The sequence below is a fragment of the Rhynchophorus ferrugineus genome, unplaced genomic scaffold (genome assembly GCF_030347505.1).
Source record: "Rhynchophorus ferrugineus isolate W39M unplaced genomic scaffold, kcgeb_rfMv2 rfM1, whole genome shotgun sequence".
In the NCBI taxonomy this organism is placed as follows: domain Eukaryota; kingdom Metazoa; phylum Arthropoda; class Insecta; order Coleoptera; family Curculionidae; genus Rhynchophorus; species Rhynchophorus ferrugineus.
In genome coordinates this window covers 81,160,316-81,178,496 of record NW_027472580.1, presented here as the reverse complement: position 1 = coordinate 81,178,496, position 18,181 = coordinate 81,160,316, and the positions used below count along the sequence as shown (strand labels likewise).

The following is an 18,181-nucleotide window of genomic DNA, read 5'->3' as shown; positions in this document are numbered from 1 at the left end:
TATTTATTAAATTATTACTAGTCGGCAACGACTAACCTACAATTTATATTTACAATAATATAAATCTAGGTGTATATGCCACACCTCACTACACCACACTACACAATACCAAATGGTATGATTCTTTTGAGCTTGTGTTCTATCCTGGTGTTATCCAAAAGTTGTATTACTTCAATATTGATATGATAATGTAGTCAGTCCGCATGTTTCCTTGCAATTCTCTTGATTTCCACTGTCACTGTCGGTATCTGAAGGTTTCGATATAAGTAATCAGTTCTTTAATATCCGAGTGAACCTACAATACTTCTCACAGCTTTGTTCTGGGGAATTTGTATTGTATTTATGTTAGTTTTCTCGCGATATCCACATAACTGAAGTCCGTGTGTTCATATAGGTTTCAATACTTGTATACAAGAAATTTATTATTTGTTGGTAATTGTAATTTTCTTCCAATCAGCCAATACATTTTTCTATATATTAACTTCAGTTCTTTCCTTTTCTTTTTCAGATGTACCTTCTGGCGGTGTCTTGCAACATGATTTTTTGTCTAGTACTATTTAAAATGTGAAAGTAGCTGTCAAGATCCTCAAATTAACTAGAGATTGGAAAATAAATTTTAACAACTCGATGTCTCAAAATGCCAATTTTGCGATGGAGAGAAATTACGAAAACCTAATTATATTAATTGAGGAATGCCTAATTTTTTGAGCTGAATCTGAAAATAGTTGCAATTTGAACTAAGCTAAAAAACTTTGGTTTATCAATCAATTATGAAGTCAATTTATAAAACCCAATTTAGTAATTTATTCAGTTTATTTAATTATTTATTTAATTTAGTGAATTTATTTTTCCTTTACCCTAAAAACATTAAAGAATATTTAAAAATTACAATAACGTAGAAGCAACAGCTACTGGAAAACTTATTTAGTATAGTTATAAGTGTCACATTTAGCCTTTAATTTATAATCTTATTTTAATTTGGAATATGAGTATCCAGAACCTAAATATCAAAAACTTCTTTGTTAATATATTTTAAGTCTCGTTTTTACCGACGAGGGTTTATCTGGACAAGATTTACTGTTTAATCTAGGCTCTGAGCTACGGTCTTCACCATTAAGTCTACTCATGGGCCAGTGACATACTTAGAGACCATCCCAGAAGACAACCGGTGTCTCACCCAGTCTGGCTACTGATGTGACCGGGATGGTTATTCCATGTCGTTTCCACTATTGCCTGTAAAGACATTTACATTTAAAATTACAAATGTAATATACATTGATGGCCCATCAGGATTCGAATTCCAGCCATTATCACAAAAGTAGGACAACCTTGACCACTACGCCTCGAAGTAACGAAGTCGAAACGAAAACTGAACACTTCTGAGAGCCAGCATACAGAGACAGCCTAAAGAACTAACCCGTAAAATATAATGTTTTCATGAAGTACACACATGATTTCTCTCAGGTTTCGCAAAATCTAATCGTTCATAAGTGAAAAAATAACCTTAATATTATTTACGTATACTCGTACAATATGTCAAAGCAATTTTCTTTCACATACGTCGTATAATTCAGCGTATTTTTTTTCTTTGCTGACCTAAACCTAGTATAACTAGTTCTATCAAATGAAGAAAACCTTCAACAATAGTTTTAATAGTTCCTTGTAGTTTACAAAAAAAGGAAGAAATGTATTGGCTTGTTTGCTTAAGCAAAATACAACTTAAGTTAAGTAAACTATAGCAAATAATACCTAAACTTTTGCTATAGCTACACATACAAATCACGAAAAGAAATAGTTTATATAAAGGAAATTTGATACTATTATATTCTGTTTAATATTACTAAAAATCCGACGAAATTTCTCGGACGCAAAAAGCAGCTGCAATCAAAGAAAAACTTTCCCGATTTGTATACGGAGCAAACAAATCGCTTTTAGTGCTCTTAGTTGGCAAATATTTGTCGGAACTTTGAAATAATAATGAGTTGCAGTCGACTGGAGGGTTATGGAAAGCTTGGCAGACGTTTGAATTGCCATCCATAATAACGCAGACTGGAAAGAAAAAACATTAAAAAATGTATATGCGATTATGTTGAAAATTCAAAATTTATTGACTTTTTTTTAGTAATATATGAGTTATTTAAGATCACAAAAATCCTATGTAGATACTATAAAATCATCTCCTCATAATTCGTATTAATTAAAAATACTTCTCATTTTAGAGACAGAGCAAATACGGAACAATTACAGTTATCATTCGGGAACGAAGTAAATTGAAACTGCAATAGAATTCAATTATTTATGGAAATAATTTGAAATAAACGGAAAAGGTTCGTTTCATGTCGTTATGTTTGAAATTGAATATTTATTACGTTAAGGAATAGAAAGAGGAAAATATGTATTATCGGTATATTTTGATTTATTTATCCTTTTATAGAAAATACGAGGGCAGTAGACAAATTATTAAAAATTTATTATAATAATAATTTGTTTTAAAAACTGAGAACTATAAAGAGTAGAAATTTATCTTTCTATTGTTTATATAAATCTATTTTCTTTCCAGAATGAAATCAATTTTTTCTCTCTAAAGAGGTTTTCTACCTATGATTTCTATTTTTAGTAATAACTATGGGGGTTGATTCAGAAGTAAGTTTCCCATCAACTATATACGTATTTTTGTAGGCGATCCTTCAATTTTTGCATTCAAATGTCAAAGAACTCCACAGCCAACACGTTGAGGACTCATGTTTAGCCTCATATTTGACTTCGTCGTCTATCCGGAAGCTTTGCCAACTCAAGTGTTCCTTTAACTTGCACAACACGTGAATAACCACTATGTACGAGGTCAGGATGAGTGGGGCACGGCAGTCTATACAAAGTGTGTTAGAGGTTTGTGGGACTGACGGGAGACAAAATGGCTGTTCATTTAAATGGCGCCAGTCGTTCTCGCCATCGATTTTGCATATCTCTCCTGTGTCCGTGAACGTTGCACATTCAGAATTGGGTAAAATACATGCTTAGCATCAATTAAAATAAAAAATACTATCTCCCATGCATTTTAAAATACAAAATATATTTAAGTCGTCATTTCAAATACACAATACTATATTTTAACCTTTTTAGCTTGAAATTCACGATACAACTAATGCAGCTATACTAATAATCAGTAGGAGAATACAGTTGTCACTTGAACAATAGATCTTTAAAGGTGCTATTAGACAGTACTTGGTTAGAGAGGACTATTGTTTCTAGAATGTTATAACTGCTAAAGTCGTAGAGAAAAATAAAATTATATAATTTCATTTAAAATCGCATATATTGATAATGTACAAGGTAAATAAATTTGAACATCGTGGATTCGCCAACAGTAGAAATATAAATTGGATATTATTTCAATGTTTCCTCCTCCATAAAACAAACATTAAATCTCATGTGTATGACAAAGGAACAAAATCACAAATCGGTTGGCTTATAAAAAATATTAAAATCATTGTGTGCATTATTTGATGACTATATGAGTAAGGTATGAGATTAATTTTATGGTAGTGAATAATTGTTGAAAAAATGCGAATGTGAATTTTATGGTTTATCCATGGTCGTGAATAAAAATAGTTTTCAAGTGGATTAAACCAGGTTCCTGCACGTAAATCGGACGAGGAATAGTTAACGCCAGATTATTTTTAGGATGGAAGCAGAATTTTGTTCATGTATTACATCCAAGCTAATAAAACAATAAACTCGTGTAACTATCGAAACTTTTTGAACCAATTGAATAGATATCGATGCATATATTCGTAAAAGGGGACTTGATTAATATAAGAAAAATAATTATATCCATTAATATAATCCTGCCATTGTAATATGCGTAATATATCCCTGGATCATTTCTCTCTTTATGTAATCCATTCATGGCTTCAAACAAAATGGTCTTCCTGTAGATTGAATTATGCCTCTGGAGCTCGCTTATAATTAATAAAATATGTCGCAAGACGGAAACTTAATATGTATTGTTGCAGTAGGTCTAGTTCAAATATACAAAGAAAAGAAGGGACCATTTTATCTTATTCTTCTGGATCATTTCTCTGTTTATGAAATCCATTCCCTAGGTTGGTTGGCACGGTGGTCAAGGTAACAAAACGGTCTTCCTGCAGATTGAGTAACGGCGATTTCGAATGCTTCTGGAGCTCGCTTGTAATCATAATCTAATCCCTATCGCGACGGTAACCAGACAGGTTATGACCGGATGTCTAAGTTAATCAGTCGCAAGACGGAAACTTAATTACGATAACAGTGGTATGGAGCTCACGTTAAGCAGTAGGTCTAGTTCAAATAAAATCTAGTAGGTCAGAAGAAAACTAAGAAAAGAAGGGACCATTTTATGGCAAACAATTTTCATCAGACAAAAAGGAAATTACAGCAGGAGGTATTTTGCAGGTTTCCCAGAGAAACAATTATGTTAATGCTATCTATAAATTATTATAGTAGATTGGAACACGTGTATTCTAGTCGAACTAGGTTCTATGTGAAAATAGTTCATTTTGCATCTGCAAACTAATTTTTTATATATGCTTTCTTAATTCGTTCCTATTTCAGTTCTGTGAAACTGGCGTATTTATATTTAGGGAACAGTATTAAGACGGAATTATTAAAATGGTAGAATTAGAAAGGAAATTATTGTATGTAAAATTCCATTCCATCAAAAATATACCTAAAGCTATTTACAACATGTTCTACTACATATAAACTGATATAGCACCTTTGTCAAGATAAAAATTTGGACAACCAAGATATTGACATCCAAGCAGAGTATATATGGCCATAAAAATCCTGCTAAACGTATGATAGCATCAGCAAGGGGTAATACGAACTGTTAAAACAAATTGTTACAAAAACGCCAGCAATAGCTAATAACAGCCCCAAAATTATCCCCTTACATGATGACGCTCTATCACACGTTGTAAAATTTGTGACGCATACACTACAGCATACTTACAACTCAGAAAGACTTCTGATCACCACTTGTTCAGTCACTATAGTATGGCTTGGCAGCACACGATTATTAAGTGCTGAAGAAGTGAGGAAATGAAAAGGTCATTAGATCACTGCTAAATGAATATTATTTTTTTTACACGATAATGATGAAAAATATTTTGATTCAATACCTAATAGTTCTACTATCAAGGCAGGCGTTTATAATTGATCAATAAGACTAGAGAAGTTCCTGAAAACCACATGGCTCAGTTTTTCGCACAGTCACAGCACCACGAGATTATAATTTTAACAGAATAACATTTTACCCAACCCATAAACCAACAAGAATGAATGTGGATAACGATGAAGTAGATATTTACATGGATTTAGAGCTAAGTTTTATAAACCCTATAAAAAGAGACGGCGATGATGGCCGACATATTCCATCATTAAACCCGTTAATCCCACGATAAACAATAGAATTAGCCCGAAAAAACAAGAACCCTTCCTCTTATCGTCGTTATCCGACCGAAAGATAACCCGAGCCGTTAAATAGGCGCACAAAACCTCTATGCGCGAGCCGTTAAAGCCGTTCCTCCTCATTTCGGTTACCCTTTCGCGGGCGTTATCGTTTGTTTTCGTCGGTTTTTCGCGTTTTCTAACTCGGCGTCCGGGATCGGATCGTCGACCGCCGTATGACCTCGCATTTTATGAAAACGGGAGGATCTTAATTTTCTCTAATGTAGGCATCTATAACTTTGTATCTTCTTATCGTCGGCGAATGTTTGGGAATGTTAGCATTTTGCACTAATTGCCCGTGTGAAGGGGTAGTCTATATTTTCCTTCTGGAACACGGAGGACATTTTTGCTCGTGGTGTGTATTTTTCTTGGTAATAGACACATTAAAGCTATTAAAACAATAATTAAGCTTGCTAGGATATGACTATAAAACCAGGATTACTGAATAAATAAAAACACACAATATTTAATTGGTGGAAATGTCGGCACTAAATTGGCTGGCCTCCAACTTTGAAAAGGTTGTATATACAAGACAATTTAGAAACTTGCAGCTCATATATTGGCAAGACTACAGAAAACTCAATATTTGGACGATAGACAGAATGAAAATATATGAAACAAGACCTAAATAGTTGACTTCAAGATAAGCTTTTCTAAATAATAAAAGATTCTTGAATTGAAATTAAAAGACGATAAATATAATATTTTATATAAAAAGTTACAATAACGAAAGTATATTTATCAATTTTTGTAAAAATTCTGTTTCCCAATTTTAAAATTAGTATGCTGCAATGTAAATAGAATCCAGAATCTATTAATATTTAGTGTTAAATCTATTAAATAATATATTAATGTAATATTGATCTAATTTCAAATGTTTTGAGTAATGCTCATTTCATACAAGGCGTTATTTAATTTTTTAAAGAAAATTTAAATGAAGGTATTGATAATATATTAAAATAATTTAAAAGAAGTTCTTTAAAATCCATCCATTATGATCAGTTCATACCTACTCTTCAGGAACTGTGTCTATTCGTTAACAAATACACTGCCGTTGGGCCACAGTATGAACATTGTTTATTAAATCTCGACACAATTAGGTATCAACAGCATTTTTTCTGGCCTTGAACAATATAATTTACATTATTACTTCTTTTGTTTAGATTTGAAGATCATTTGCCAAAGCTCATCAAAAGAAACACTTTAGAAACTTATGGTGATGTCGCTACTTATGTATATTTTTACGCATTTGTATGCAATGGCAAACATCCAAAAAAAGGTATGCTGATTACAGTTTCGTTCCCTAAACTGAATTAAATCCGAATTATAGGCAAACGTATATTTACTTTTTCAACTATCCGCTGCACTTACTTATAACGGCCAAAACTAAAATTAACTTAATGAACCATAGATATCGTTTAAAATTACTCACTAAGTAATATTCATTGCACTCATTACAATATCATTGGCCAAATTGAATTACTTCCTATAGTTTACCACTTACAGGCCATCGAATATTTACTTTTTTCAACTGTCCACAGTAACAGCACCACGAAATTTTAATATTAACTTAAGAATATCTTTCTCCTGACCCATTGCCTTAATTTTTACTAAAAATTCCACTTTACTATAAAGAAAAACCCTATAAGAATGAATGTGGAGAACGATGAAGATATATTTACATGGATTTAGAGCGAAGTTTTAATAAACCTTATAAAAACCAATGGCGATGATGGCCGACATATTCCATCATTAAGCCCGTTAATCCGACGATAAACAATAGAATTAACCCGAAAAAACAAGAACCCTTTCTCTTATCGTCGTTATCCGGCCGAAAGATAACCCGAACCGTTAAATAGGCGCACAAAACCTCCATACGCGAGCCATTAAAACCGTTCCTCCTCGTTTCGGTTACCCTTTCGCGGGCGTTATCGTTTGTTTTCCTCGGTTTTTCGCGTTTTCTAACTCGGCCAGACCGAGAAGGCGTCCGGGATCGAAACGTCGACCGCCGCACGGCCTCGCATTTTATGGAAACGGGAGGGTCTTAATTTTCTCTAATGTAGAAACCGATACCTTTGTGTGTGTTCCTAGTATGGTCGGCGTATGTTTGGGAATGTTCGCATTTTGCACTAATTGCCCGTGTGAAGGGGTAGTCTGTATATTTTCCTTCTGGAACGCGGAGGACATTTTTGTTCGTGTTGTTTATTTGTCTGGGTAAGAGACACATTAAAGCTATTAAAACAATAATTAAGCTTAGTGTTGTTGTGTCAAACATAAACTTAACGAAATGTGTCTGCTTTAATACCTATTAGGAAGTGAGTATACTTACGATAAATGTAATTATACTTTTATTTAGTCATATATGGTTATGATAATTTTTATTAATCTTTTTTTAATTGTTTATTACATTATTACTAGTCGTGGCCGATTAACCTACAATGTTTATTTTCATTAATTAAATCTAGATATATATTAAGAGGACCCATCGGCCCTATCTTAGTCTCAGGTGTAATGACGTTTATAAACATTATATATTAACATAAATATTTTTTCATCAGATGCACCTCATTAAACTAAACTACAATATTCCCTCTTATAGGGGAATAGTTAGAAACGAAAGAGCTAATCTTCTCCTGAGCAGAAAAGAGGACTCGATCAGCCAGAACGTGATGTACAGTAAAGGGAATACTAAAATTGTATAAAAGACCTTTATAGACAGTTGGAGCAACTGAATTGGGACCTTATTTTGAACAACAACAAACTATGGGAGGTTAACAAGGTTTTTTACTAGCATCCCATCACTGATAATATTAGTAAGTTCAGAATAAATATCCTCACTCGACACTGCAAACTCACCCATAAGCACTTGCTGAAAAGTCAAACCCCCCTCTCATGTATGTCAGATAACAACCTCTTAGACTATCGGAAGCACTAAACCCTGAGACAGCAGCTCAAGATGCCAAAATTTTTGGAAAAATTAACGCGACTGAATAAACTGGACCTGCTGATTGACTATTTGACAGTCGCGAACGTACTCCAATATTTATAGCCTTCTCTGAGGTACTAGCTATCTTATTAATGTCATTTAACTCTCTAAATTATTTGTTGCTTTAAATGTTCTGTAGGTATTTGTTACTTTACACTTATTTCAAATTTACACCATATTTATATAATATTATTTTTACAATTAATGTTCTACTGTGTAATGTCCTGTATTTAGATAAAGTGTGTATAAAGTGTTTTATACTAAATACCACACGGTCTCGATGTAAGTAAGCAGTCCTCTAGTATCTCAATTCATGTATTTTGTTGTGGAAAACTTGTATTGTATTTTTATTAGTTTTCGTGGAATATACCCATAATTGTATTCTATATGTCTATATAGTTTTCTTCATATTAAACAATATATTTTCTTCTATTTTAACTTCAGTTCCTTCATTTTCTATTTTACATGTTCCTTCCAGTGAAGCTTTTCTTAGAGAGAAGAGATTCTTAGAGTTGTTGCTACACGGAATAATATTATTATTTATTGTTATTGGTGTTTGATCCGTGTGATTGTACATGAACCGCAAAAATAACAGTATCATCAGTAAATGGACTATAAACAATAACAATATGGTAAATAGCACATGTGTAGAGTAGGTAAAGAATTGGCCCAATACTCTTCCTTGTGGTATACCTGTATTGGATTATTTTACTATAGAGTACACTTCCTCTTGTTTGATTCTAAACATTCTGGCTGTAACAATCTAACTGTTTCGGTAACATTTTCTATGAGCCATGGCATATTGAAATATGCCATGGCTCATCGAAGGCTTGTGCCGTATATATAGCAGAACAGACATTTTTATCTTTATTATATAAAATGTAGGTTTTCATTCTATAAACTATAAAAATATACATCAAAAGAGTTTCACTAAGCTTCTTATTTTATGCGCTTTCTGTTTAAACCTCATCTCATTTGTGACCAATATCCCTTAGTAAACTCGTATGAGAAGGTTAATTTATCTTTTATAGCGCAATATAATCCTTGTTCCTTAATATGAAATTTTCAATCAAAAATTAACTTTTAGTTTGTTTATCTAACCTTTAATATGAATAGCGCTCTTTTATTGATTTTTATTTTTTACACGCGGGCACAAATATTTACATATTATGTTTCTGTATTAAGTTGATTTCATAATTTTGCAAAGAAAAAGCATAGAGCCAGTTTCAAGAAACTACAGATGAAAATTAATCCGCCAAAGTTTCCGCGGCCTCCCATTCCTAGACGCTCATCAAAAAGTTCCCACGCTTTAACGTTGCTCAGTTTGAGAACTGATGTTTATCCAGACTTTTAGCTAATTTTAAACGAACTAGAAACTGAGCCTAACGTCTCGAACATCAGCTAAAAGAGATAAGTCACTTGAGAGGATAACAGTGGAATATTTTAGTCGGTATATATTAAAATTTCAAATTTATTGGGATGAATATACCTTTATTTTATAGTACTTAGAGTTAATGATGACTGTGTGATATTAAAATTCGGTTAAATGGAATAAAATATCATTGTTTCCTTTCTATTTTTATTCCGTCTACATTAAAAAATATATATTTATCACAGTAATTAATATAAATTTTTCTCTCCATATATATTATTGTATTCTTTATACATATAAAGTTCCGAAAACTATACTTTTATATTAAATATAGTACCCAATTTTCCTTACGATTTGGTGTTCTTGAGCCCATATCCCAGTTCAGTCTTATCCAAGAGTTGTCGCACTTTGGTTTTCGCAGGAGCGTGCTCTCTTTCCTCAGGTCTTGTTGTGATCTTCTTAATTTCCTCTATGATACTCGGAATCTAAATAACCAATTGATTTTTTTGTAGTTTAACTCGAGTTCTTGTCTATTCCTGTTGATATACTTCTTTAAAGGAAGTTTTGCGTCAAGGTTCATCATACAGTACTTAGCATTATTCGTAGTTGGGATAATAGTATTATTCATATTTATTGGTGAATTCAACATGCGCTGATTTACTCTCGTTGACTTTTATTCCTTTGATATTCTCGTTGACTTTTTTTATTACTTTTAATAGGTTAAAACCAATCATTAACAGATCTTCAAATACTTTGTATATTACTGGTAGTGGTGAACTGTGTCCACAAGATTCCGTCACTTTTAAAATATCCGAAACTTTTTTTAATCACATTAATATTGTAGGTATGTTTTAAATTGCTTTATAATTTGTTCTTGTTACACGAATGTATCTTATTGAACTAATACAATAAGAATTAAACTATTATAATAAGAATTAAACACTATTTAATGCATTTTTAAATAAAACTATTGCTTACCTCTCGAATGTGGTACTAGTTTAAATATAATAAAAATACTAGAATTGTAGCTAGAACAGTAGCTTGAATAGTAGTAAAAAATCTATTTTGAATACCTAATAACTAATGGTATATTCTAGATGTTAATATAAATTTGAAAAGCCAATTTCAATATCCTGTATATTATAGATTTAACTTATATGTCAATAATAACGACGACAAATATTTTTTATTCTGTATTTTTTTAAAATTATAGTCACTTCAACACTGTTGTGTTATTTGGTGACTTAAACGTATATTTACTTTATTGACTAACTAATGATCCTTATAATATCCAAACTTCTAATATTATCATCAAGAACAACTTTATACATTTGGTCAGGAACATCAAATTGCTGATTAAATTGAGAAAACTTTTGCAAAAATGGTGTTGGCTCATCTATATTTCATGAGCCAGATTTTCATATTTTGCATTTGTCTTCGACATTTCAGAATAAGATAGTATGACGAACAGATTTAGATTTGAAACGAATCTAGGCGGGTGGACTAATATTGTATTTACTGTATAGCAGTGATGCTTCTAATTGTGATACTAAGTGTTAAAAATGTATTTTCAAGTGGCGATCTTTACAAAAACCTTATAAGGGATTTCAACGGTCAGCGAAGAAACTAAATACAGATACAGTTTAAACAGAATTAAACAAAACCGTAAAACGTATAAATACAGCAACGGCTCGAAAATAGTGTACCTACCCGGAGGCCCAAGAGAGTGCTATTTATGTGGAACAATAATGCGGTGTTTTAAACTTACGTGGAGTACGTAAGTGGGTTCATGTTAATTCAATTAAAAATGTTAATTAAGTTTGGGTCTAAAATTTTTCGATCTGAACTTTAAAAATAATATTAAGGAAAAATACTATATTATGATTAAGACTAGATTTAGAGAATTTTTAGTTATTACATGTGTCACACGGGCGTTTTAAATATAAATTATTGAAAAAAGATTGAACTGACTGAAAAAGAAGGAACTCATTAAAAAGTAAAACATAATCAATATTAGATCTTTACCACAAAAAAGTTTTAAAAAATATAACCTATCTTCTACACGTATTTTATACTATACTATATACATAATTTAATGATCAGTTTTATTACTATCAGATCATTACAAATGATCAGTTTGAAGATGGTTTGAGCAAGAACTTAGATGTGTTTTGTTCGTAATTTTGTCTTGTATATTGTATATGACACAAAATTATACTATTATTTTTGTATTTTTTTTAGCCTGGTTACTGGTGTGACTGGGATCATTTTCTTTGTTGGATTATGCACTTTTGACTAGGATAATCACAAATATTAAATAATCAGAAACATAAATTGACGACCATGCCCCAGCAGAATTCGAACCTGCGACTATCTCAAGAGTATGTGAACCGTCCTGTCGCCTTTATCACTGCAACAACCATGCCGGCTGCTTTTGTTTCGGCATTTCTTATTGGAGCGGCACCGACATCTAACTGATCATTAACTATTACAATTAATAGGCCAAGTAAAAGGGCAATCCGTATCAGAAACATAGGAATAAAGAAACAATGATTGATAATAAGGGAGGCTTCATTCAGGCACCAAAGTCCGCTATGTTCTAACCAAACTAAAACAACAAAAAAAAGTCGTTACCCCTGTCTAGAATCGAACCCGCGATATCAGCGTGTGACCTGAACACTTGCTTGTAGTATTTCTACGGTCTGCCATATGATATGATTAGTGCGTAAAAAGGATACTGAACGGATTGTGCACTAAACGACTTTGTTAAGCAAATCCCTACTAAAAATGTCTTAAAACCCCTGAAGGTTATACCTGTGCAGTCCCTGATTACACTATTAGCTTAACTAAACATTTTCAAAAAATACAATTAGTTGTCTATACATCCCCATTTTATTTAATGAAATATCCCTAACTCCCAACTGTTGAGGAGATGTGTCTTCTATTATATCAGCTCAACAATAACATTATACATAAATACCTGATTTTTTACGTGCCTCTGAACTTTGAGATTTTCCCTCGACTTCCCCAGATTCCACCATTAGATCCTGACTTGGTTCCAACCTCGGAAATGTGCTCTTTCTAATAAAATCGGTACATAACTGACGGAGAAAATGGCGAACATACATAAAAACATACAGTGGAACATAAAACCTACTCCTTTTTGAAGTCGGTTAAAAAAGAACAAACCTGAATATAGGTTATATTTCCATATTTCCTTTATAAGTTGCCCTACTGAAAACAAACATGTGACAAATTAAGGGACGATTTTACTTTATTCGTGTTATTTAGTACTCTACCCGACACCCCACTAATTATTCTTGAACAACTTTAACTTTCCTAGAGCAATAAAATTATGGTTTTAGTATAAAGTTTTCTGTAAATTTGCGTTAATGGTAATCGTTTTACGATCCCTGGAGCGTGTTTCTGATGAATAATTTTAGAGCCCAATCGAAACAATCGAAATAAAAGGCCGCGGCTCGTACTGGAAACCTGTTACAGTGCGATATTTCACACTAATCGCGTTCTAAAAATGAAAAATCATCGTGTCCGGTGTCGAAACACGATAGAGCGAGCGGTGATTTGGTGGAAATTGGCGAGAAGTCGGCAACACCTACCCTTATCGTATCGAAATTACTATTAATTAGCTTTCGATGTATTTTTTTTTTCGTTTTGGCTAAAGCAGTTACATGCCTTTGAAAGACTAATTAAAGTATTTTCTTAGATTTAGTAGAATTTTCTTGAAATTTTAAAAACTTTTATTAAAATTAACGATTGTCCAATGGTACAAGTTTGGTTGTGATATGTTAAGTTAATTATTATTGCTTTAGCTACGTTATTTTCTACAAGCGCGTACTAATGTGTTATTAGGGCTGTTGTAATTAATTACTTGCTATAACAATCACATTTAAAAAATAGTGAAATAATTATGAAAACATCTAAGCGCTCTTATTTGTATACATTTTATGATACAACAATTTGTCAATTATACTGCTACACTGCTGACATTCCAACAACAAAAGAAACACTACATGGAACCTTTGCTGATAACACAATTATTATGGCAAACGATATATCTGCCTAAGGCAATAGAAAATGTACAAGTGGCGGTCAACAAAATCTACAAATGGACGAAAGATTGGAAAATTCAACTTAAAAGCTCCAAATCTATTCATGTTAATTTTGCATTGCGGTGAAATAATAAAAACTTAATTATATCACTCAATGGATACCCGATTCCTCAAGCAGAATCAGCTTTGAATCCAGCTTGACGGTAGATCAAATTGGAAACATCACGTTAGACAAAAAGCAAAACACATTAGAACCAAAATAAAACAACTATACTGGCTAGTCGGATAATATTCTCAGCTTGATCTAAAATCAAAGAGGTTGATCTATAAGACAATTATAAAGCCAATTTGGACCTATGGGGTGTAAATATGAAGTTGTACTGAAAATTCAAATCAACTAGTCATACAACACTGTCAAAACAAGGTTCTTCGATTGATTACCAATGCCTATCGCTAGATAGGCGCTAGATTTGCAGGTAGTACAAAGTGTAATTTCTTTCACTAATATGTACCGCTGATCAAAATACACACAAGGACCTAATGTTTAGTTTCATATTTATCAGTAACATTTTCTACGACTAAATGACTATAAAAGGAGAATAGGTTTTATAGAAATTGAATCAGTATAATATTTACCTGCGTATTGTCAAGTAAATGGATCTAAAATAAGTTATAACAGAACATACTATTTGTTTAACAGATAAATTATATCTCATATCAGCCAAGCATAATAACAGAAATTTTCGCAGACTTTCTTTCCTAACAATTTATCTATTAGTTTAAAATATTGGGAAAATTGTCCTGGGGGTTATATATTATTGTATATAAAAAAGAGATTATAGAGAGATATATTAGAAAATAATTATTAGTGGATTACAGGGTATAAATATTTCTGTTTAACTTGTTGAAAAATATTTTATGGCAAAATATTTTTGATCTATTTTAAATACTGATATCATAATTATTTTTTCGCTTGAAGATATATATATATATATATATATATATATATATATATATATATATATATATATATATATAAATATATATACTCCCTTAGCAATAACATGTTTACTGTATTAAAATTCAGCAGTGATGAAATCATTATAATTTTTACGCCGAAACGTATTCGTTTCTGCGAGAGAATATATGGTGGCAAATATAAAAATAAAGTGATATAAGGAAAAAGCGTCACGATATAATAAAGAGCCAAAAATATGTGACAATAACATTGGGTAAAATTAATAGAAATGAAGATATTTAATTTAAAGTATGCTAGTCAATTAAGCTTGAAATAGCTCACAGAAAATGTCGCTTACCTAATGGTCCGGAAACATTTAATTTCTCTCAATTGATATATACATATATAGTACACTTTATAACTAATACGGCTATCAAGGTTTCATAGAACATTCTTGAAGTTAATCAAATATAAATTATTTTGTAATAATAAAACTTTAACCCAGGGCTACTCGCTAATTGATAAAAGGCCGTTAATAAATTCATGGTTTCATTGCCAATAGCATACGTAACAGGAATTCAAAATCTTTATAAATTGACGTAGGCATAGTCTTGTACAAAAGGAATTGTAATACAAAGTATTAAATGAGAGAAAAGAGGAGAATAAAATAATATAATATAAAGTTAATCCAATCCAATAACTGATCCAGATTAATTAATTTAATATACACGATATTTCAGAGATGCAAAACTTACAAAAACAAATGCAGTGCAGTTAAAATTCCAACATATACAATATATGCTAGCAAAAGAAGGTATTACTTAATAACTATAATAAGAAGGTACCTTAATAATTATAATTATTAACACTCAAATCTATAGCAAATTGTATTAACCAAGTTATAAAGTTTAACTCATATAAAAAATAATTAAAATATCCAAAATAATATTGTGCATAAAGTATGATAAACTACTAATCACATACTATAGATATTTTATATTGTGGGTTTCTAAAACAGAAGGTGAAACAGAACTGCGAAATACACAGTTATATTAAGAAAACTAACATGATTAGAACGAATCAGTACGATTTTAAAATAAAAGAATTTTAATGTAGAGTCGAATCCATGCAATCCATTCCTAAAAATATCTTTTAAAACCAGAAATACTTTAAAACAAATAAATTAAAAATATTATGAATTTACTTTTTTTAATTTTTTTAATTTATTCTATTATCTACACTTCATAATATGCATAATAATAGAAAAATATTAGTTAAATGCTGTAGATTATATTGTAGCTTCTTAACATATACAATGAAACACAAAAGAAACAATTATAATTACATAAAGAAAACCAATATAATAAAAAATAACTGTAAATATTTGAAGTTAAATAATTACGTGTGATGAAACGGTGCATCAAACTTCAATATAGTGTTTATAAGGGATCTTTTAAAACTAAAAATATTTCACATAACTTTAACAAATTAGAAAATACGATTTTTTATGATTTTTTTCGTCCATAAAAAAATTAAATAATTATAACTGTGATACGTCTGATATAAGTAACAATAGACAAGAAGCTTCCGAAAATATATAACATAACCTCAAAATTGTGATAATTTGTATATATATTAGTAGTCAGATGTCATACATGGAGAAGAGCAATTTTAGTGCCACTGTAACTAACCGAGACCTAAAAATATCGATATCGATTTAATTTATATAACGGGAGTTAATTTAAAACCGATAACATATGTTGAGATTATAGAGTATAAAATATTTGTCATAGTTTATGATATTTATGACATTTTAGTATATAGCAAACTATTCACATCTTGAGTTTGATAATTTAATGAAATCATATATTTTAAAATACACACGTATTTGTTTATACACACATTGTAATTAGTTTTTGCTATATATGTGATATTTTCTCAAGAAATCTTATAAGAAATCAAATTTATATTGGAAATATTTTTGGAAATTAATTGCAATCAGGAGTGCAAAACTTCAACCAAAACTAGTGACATCCCTGTTCATAATATTAACTTTTATCACCACCTAGCAACATTGAAACACAACTTCCATTAATTGATCGACATCCATCAATCCCTTTCGATTTACCTGTTCCCATCAGATCCACTACGGCATTGCTCGCGCCAACGTGTAGCGTGATCAGGACGAGCAGCGGTAGCAGCGTGCTACGAGGGGCCGCTACCAGCATCGCGTTCACACCAGCCCCGAACGCGTGCAACATGCCAACTGAAGAAACGCCGCCACAACGCTACAACGTGCTCCGGGGGCGGCGCATGTGCCCCCACCCTGACCTACGCCACGTTTCGGGGAGTTTTTGACTTTAGAGCATATGTTACCTTAACGTTAAAAATAACGTCATATGTTTATCAACTTCCAGTTAACCCGTATTCATTGGTACAGGCATTCAAATTATTATTCAGTATTATATTAATAAATTGCAATTGAATTGCAAATGAATTTTAATCGAAGATAGTATTAAATTATGAAATATATTAAATTGAATCCGTAAAAATGCTTGCAACATACAGTTCAAAGCATAAAAATATGTTATGATAAAATTAGAAATATTTAGGTCACTAACATCCCAAATTATTGGTTATAAACCACTTTAAATATGACCTAAATTATTTGATCATCTCAAATGTGATAATAGTCATAATCAATTGATGTGAAATTACATTTTGCATCAATCATGCAAATCGATTGGCTCGCGAAAGATTTAAAAACTTTTTCGTAATTATAAATTTAGAAAAAATATTTCAAATTTTATTAAAAAACAATCAGAGTTTTAATAGGCATTATAGGATGATATAAACGGAAGGTATAAACAAAATGCAGGAATAATTTTTATCAATTATATATAAATATATATATATATATATATATATATATATATATATATTTGATTAAAAAAAATATATATATGTATATATGGTAATGTTTAAACCATCATTTTTAATAAAATAAATAAGGATATAATTACTATATTTTTTTAGTAAATATGCATATAAATTATAATTCTTATCATTATATTTTAACATAATTAAATAGAGTACAACAAAAAAATACACACATGAAATAATTTAAATTTATCGTTACGATAAAATTGGTTTTGCGCGAAAAGTCCGAATACTGTTGACGGATCGCTTTATAACAGATAAGTGGATGAAGAAGGGGAAAAAAGAGGGATAATAAAGAACAAGTTAGGAGAACGAAAGTTTGTGTTTCGGGAGTATTGAAAAGTTTTTCTCCCCGCATCTGATACGTA

General features: G+C 31.1%; 1 protein-coding gene across 1 annotated transcript in view; it reads right to left on the bottom strand.

Annotated features, from left to right (window-relative positions):
• Positions 1-17,117, bottom strand: part of LOC143200255 (neurotrimin-like) — a 328,665-nt gene extending 311,548 nt beyond the window's left edge. Inside the window, exon 1 of the mRNA XM_076410681.1 lies at positions 17,002-17,117. Within this exon, the coding sequence (XP_076266796.1) occupies positions 17,002-17,101 (100 nt within the window). The 5' untranslated portion in view covers positions 17,102-17,117. The remainder of the gene's footprint in view (positions 1-17,001) is intronic.
• Positions 17,118-18,181: the final 1,064 nt, after the last annotated feature.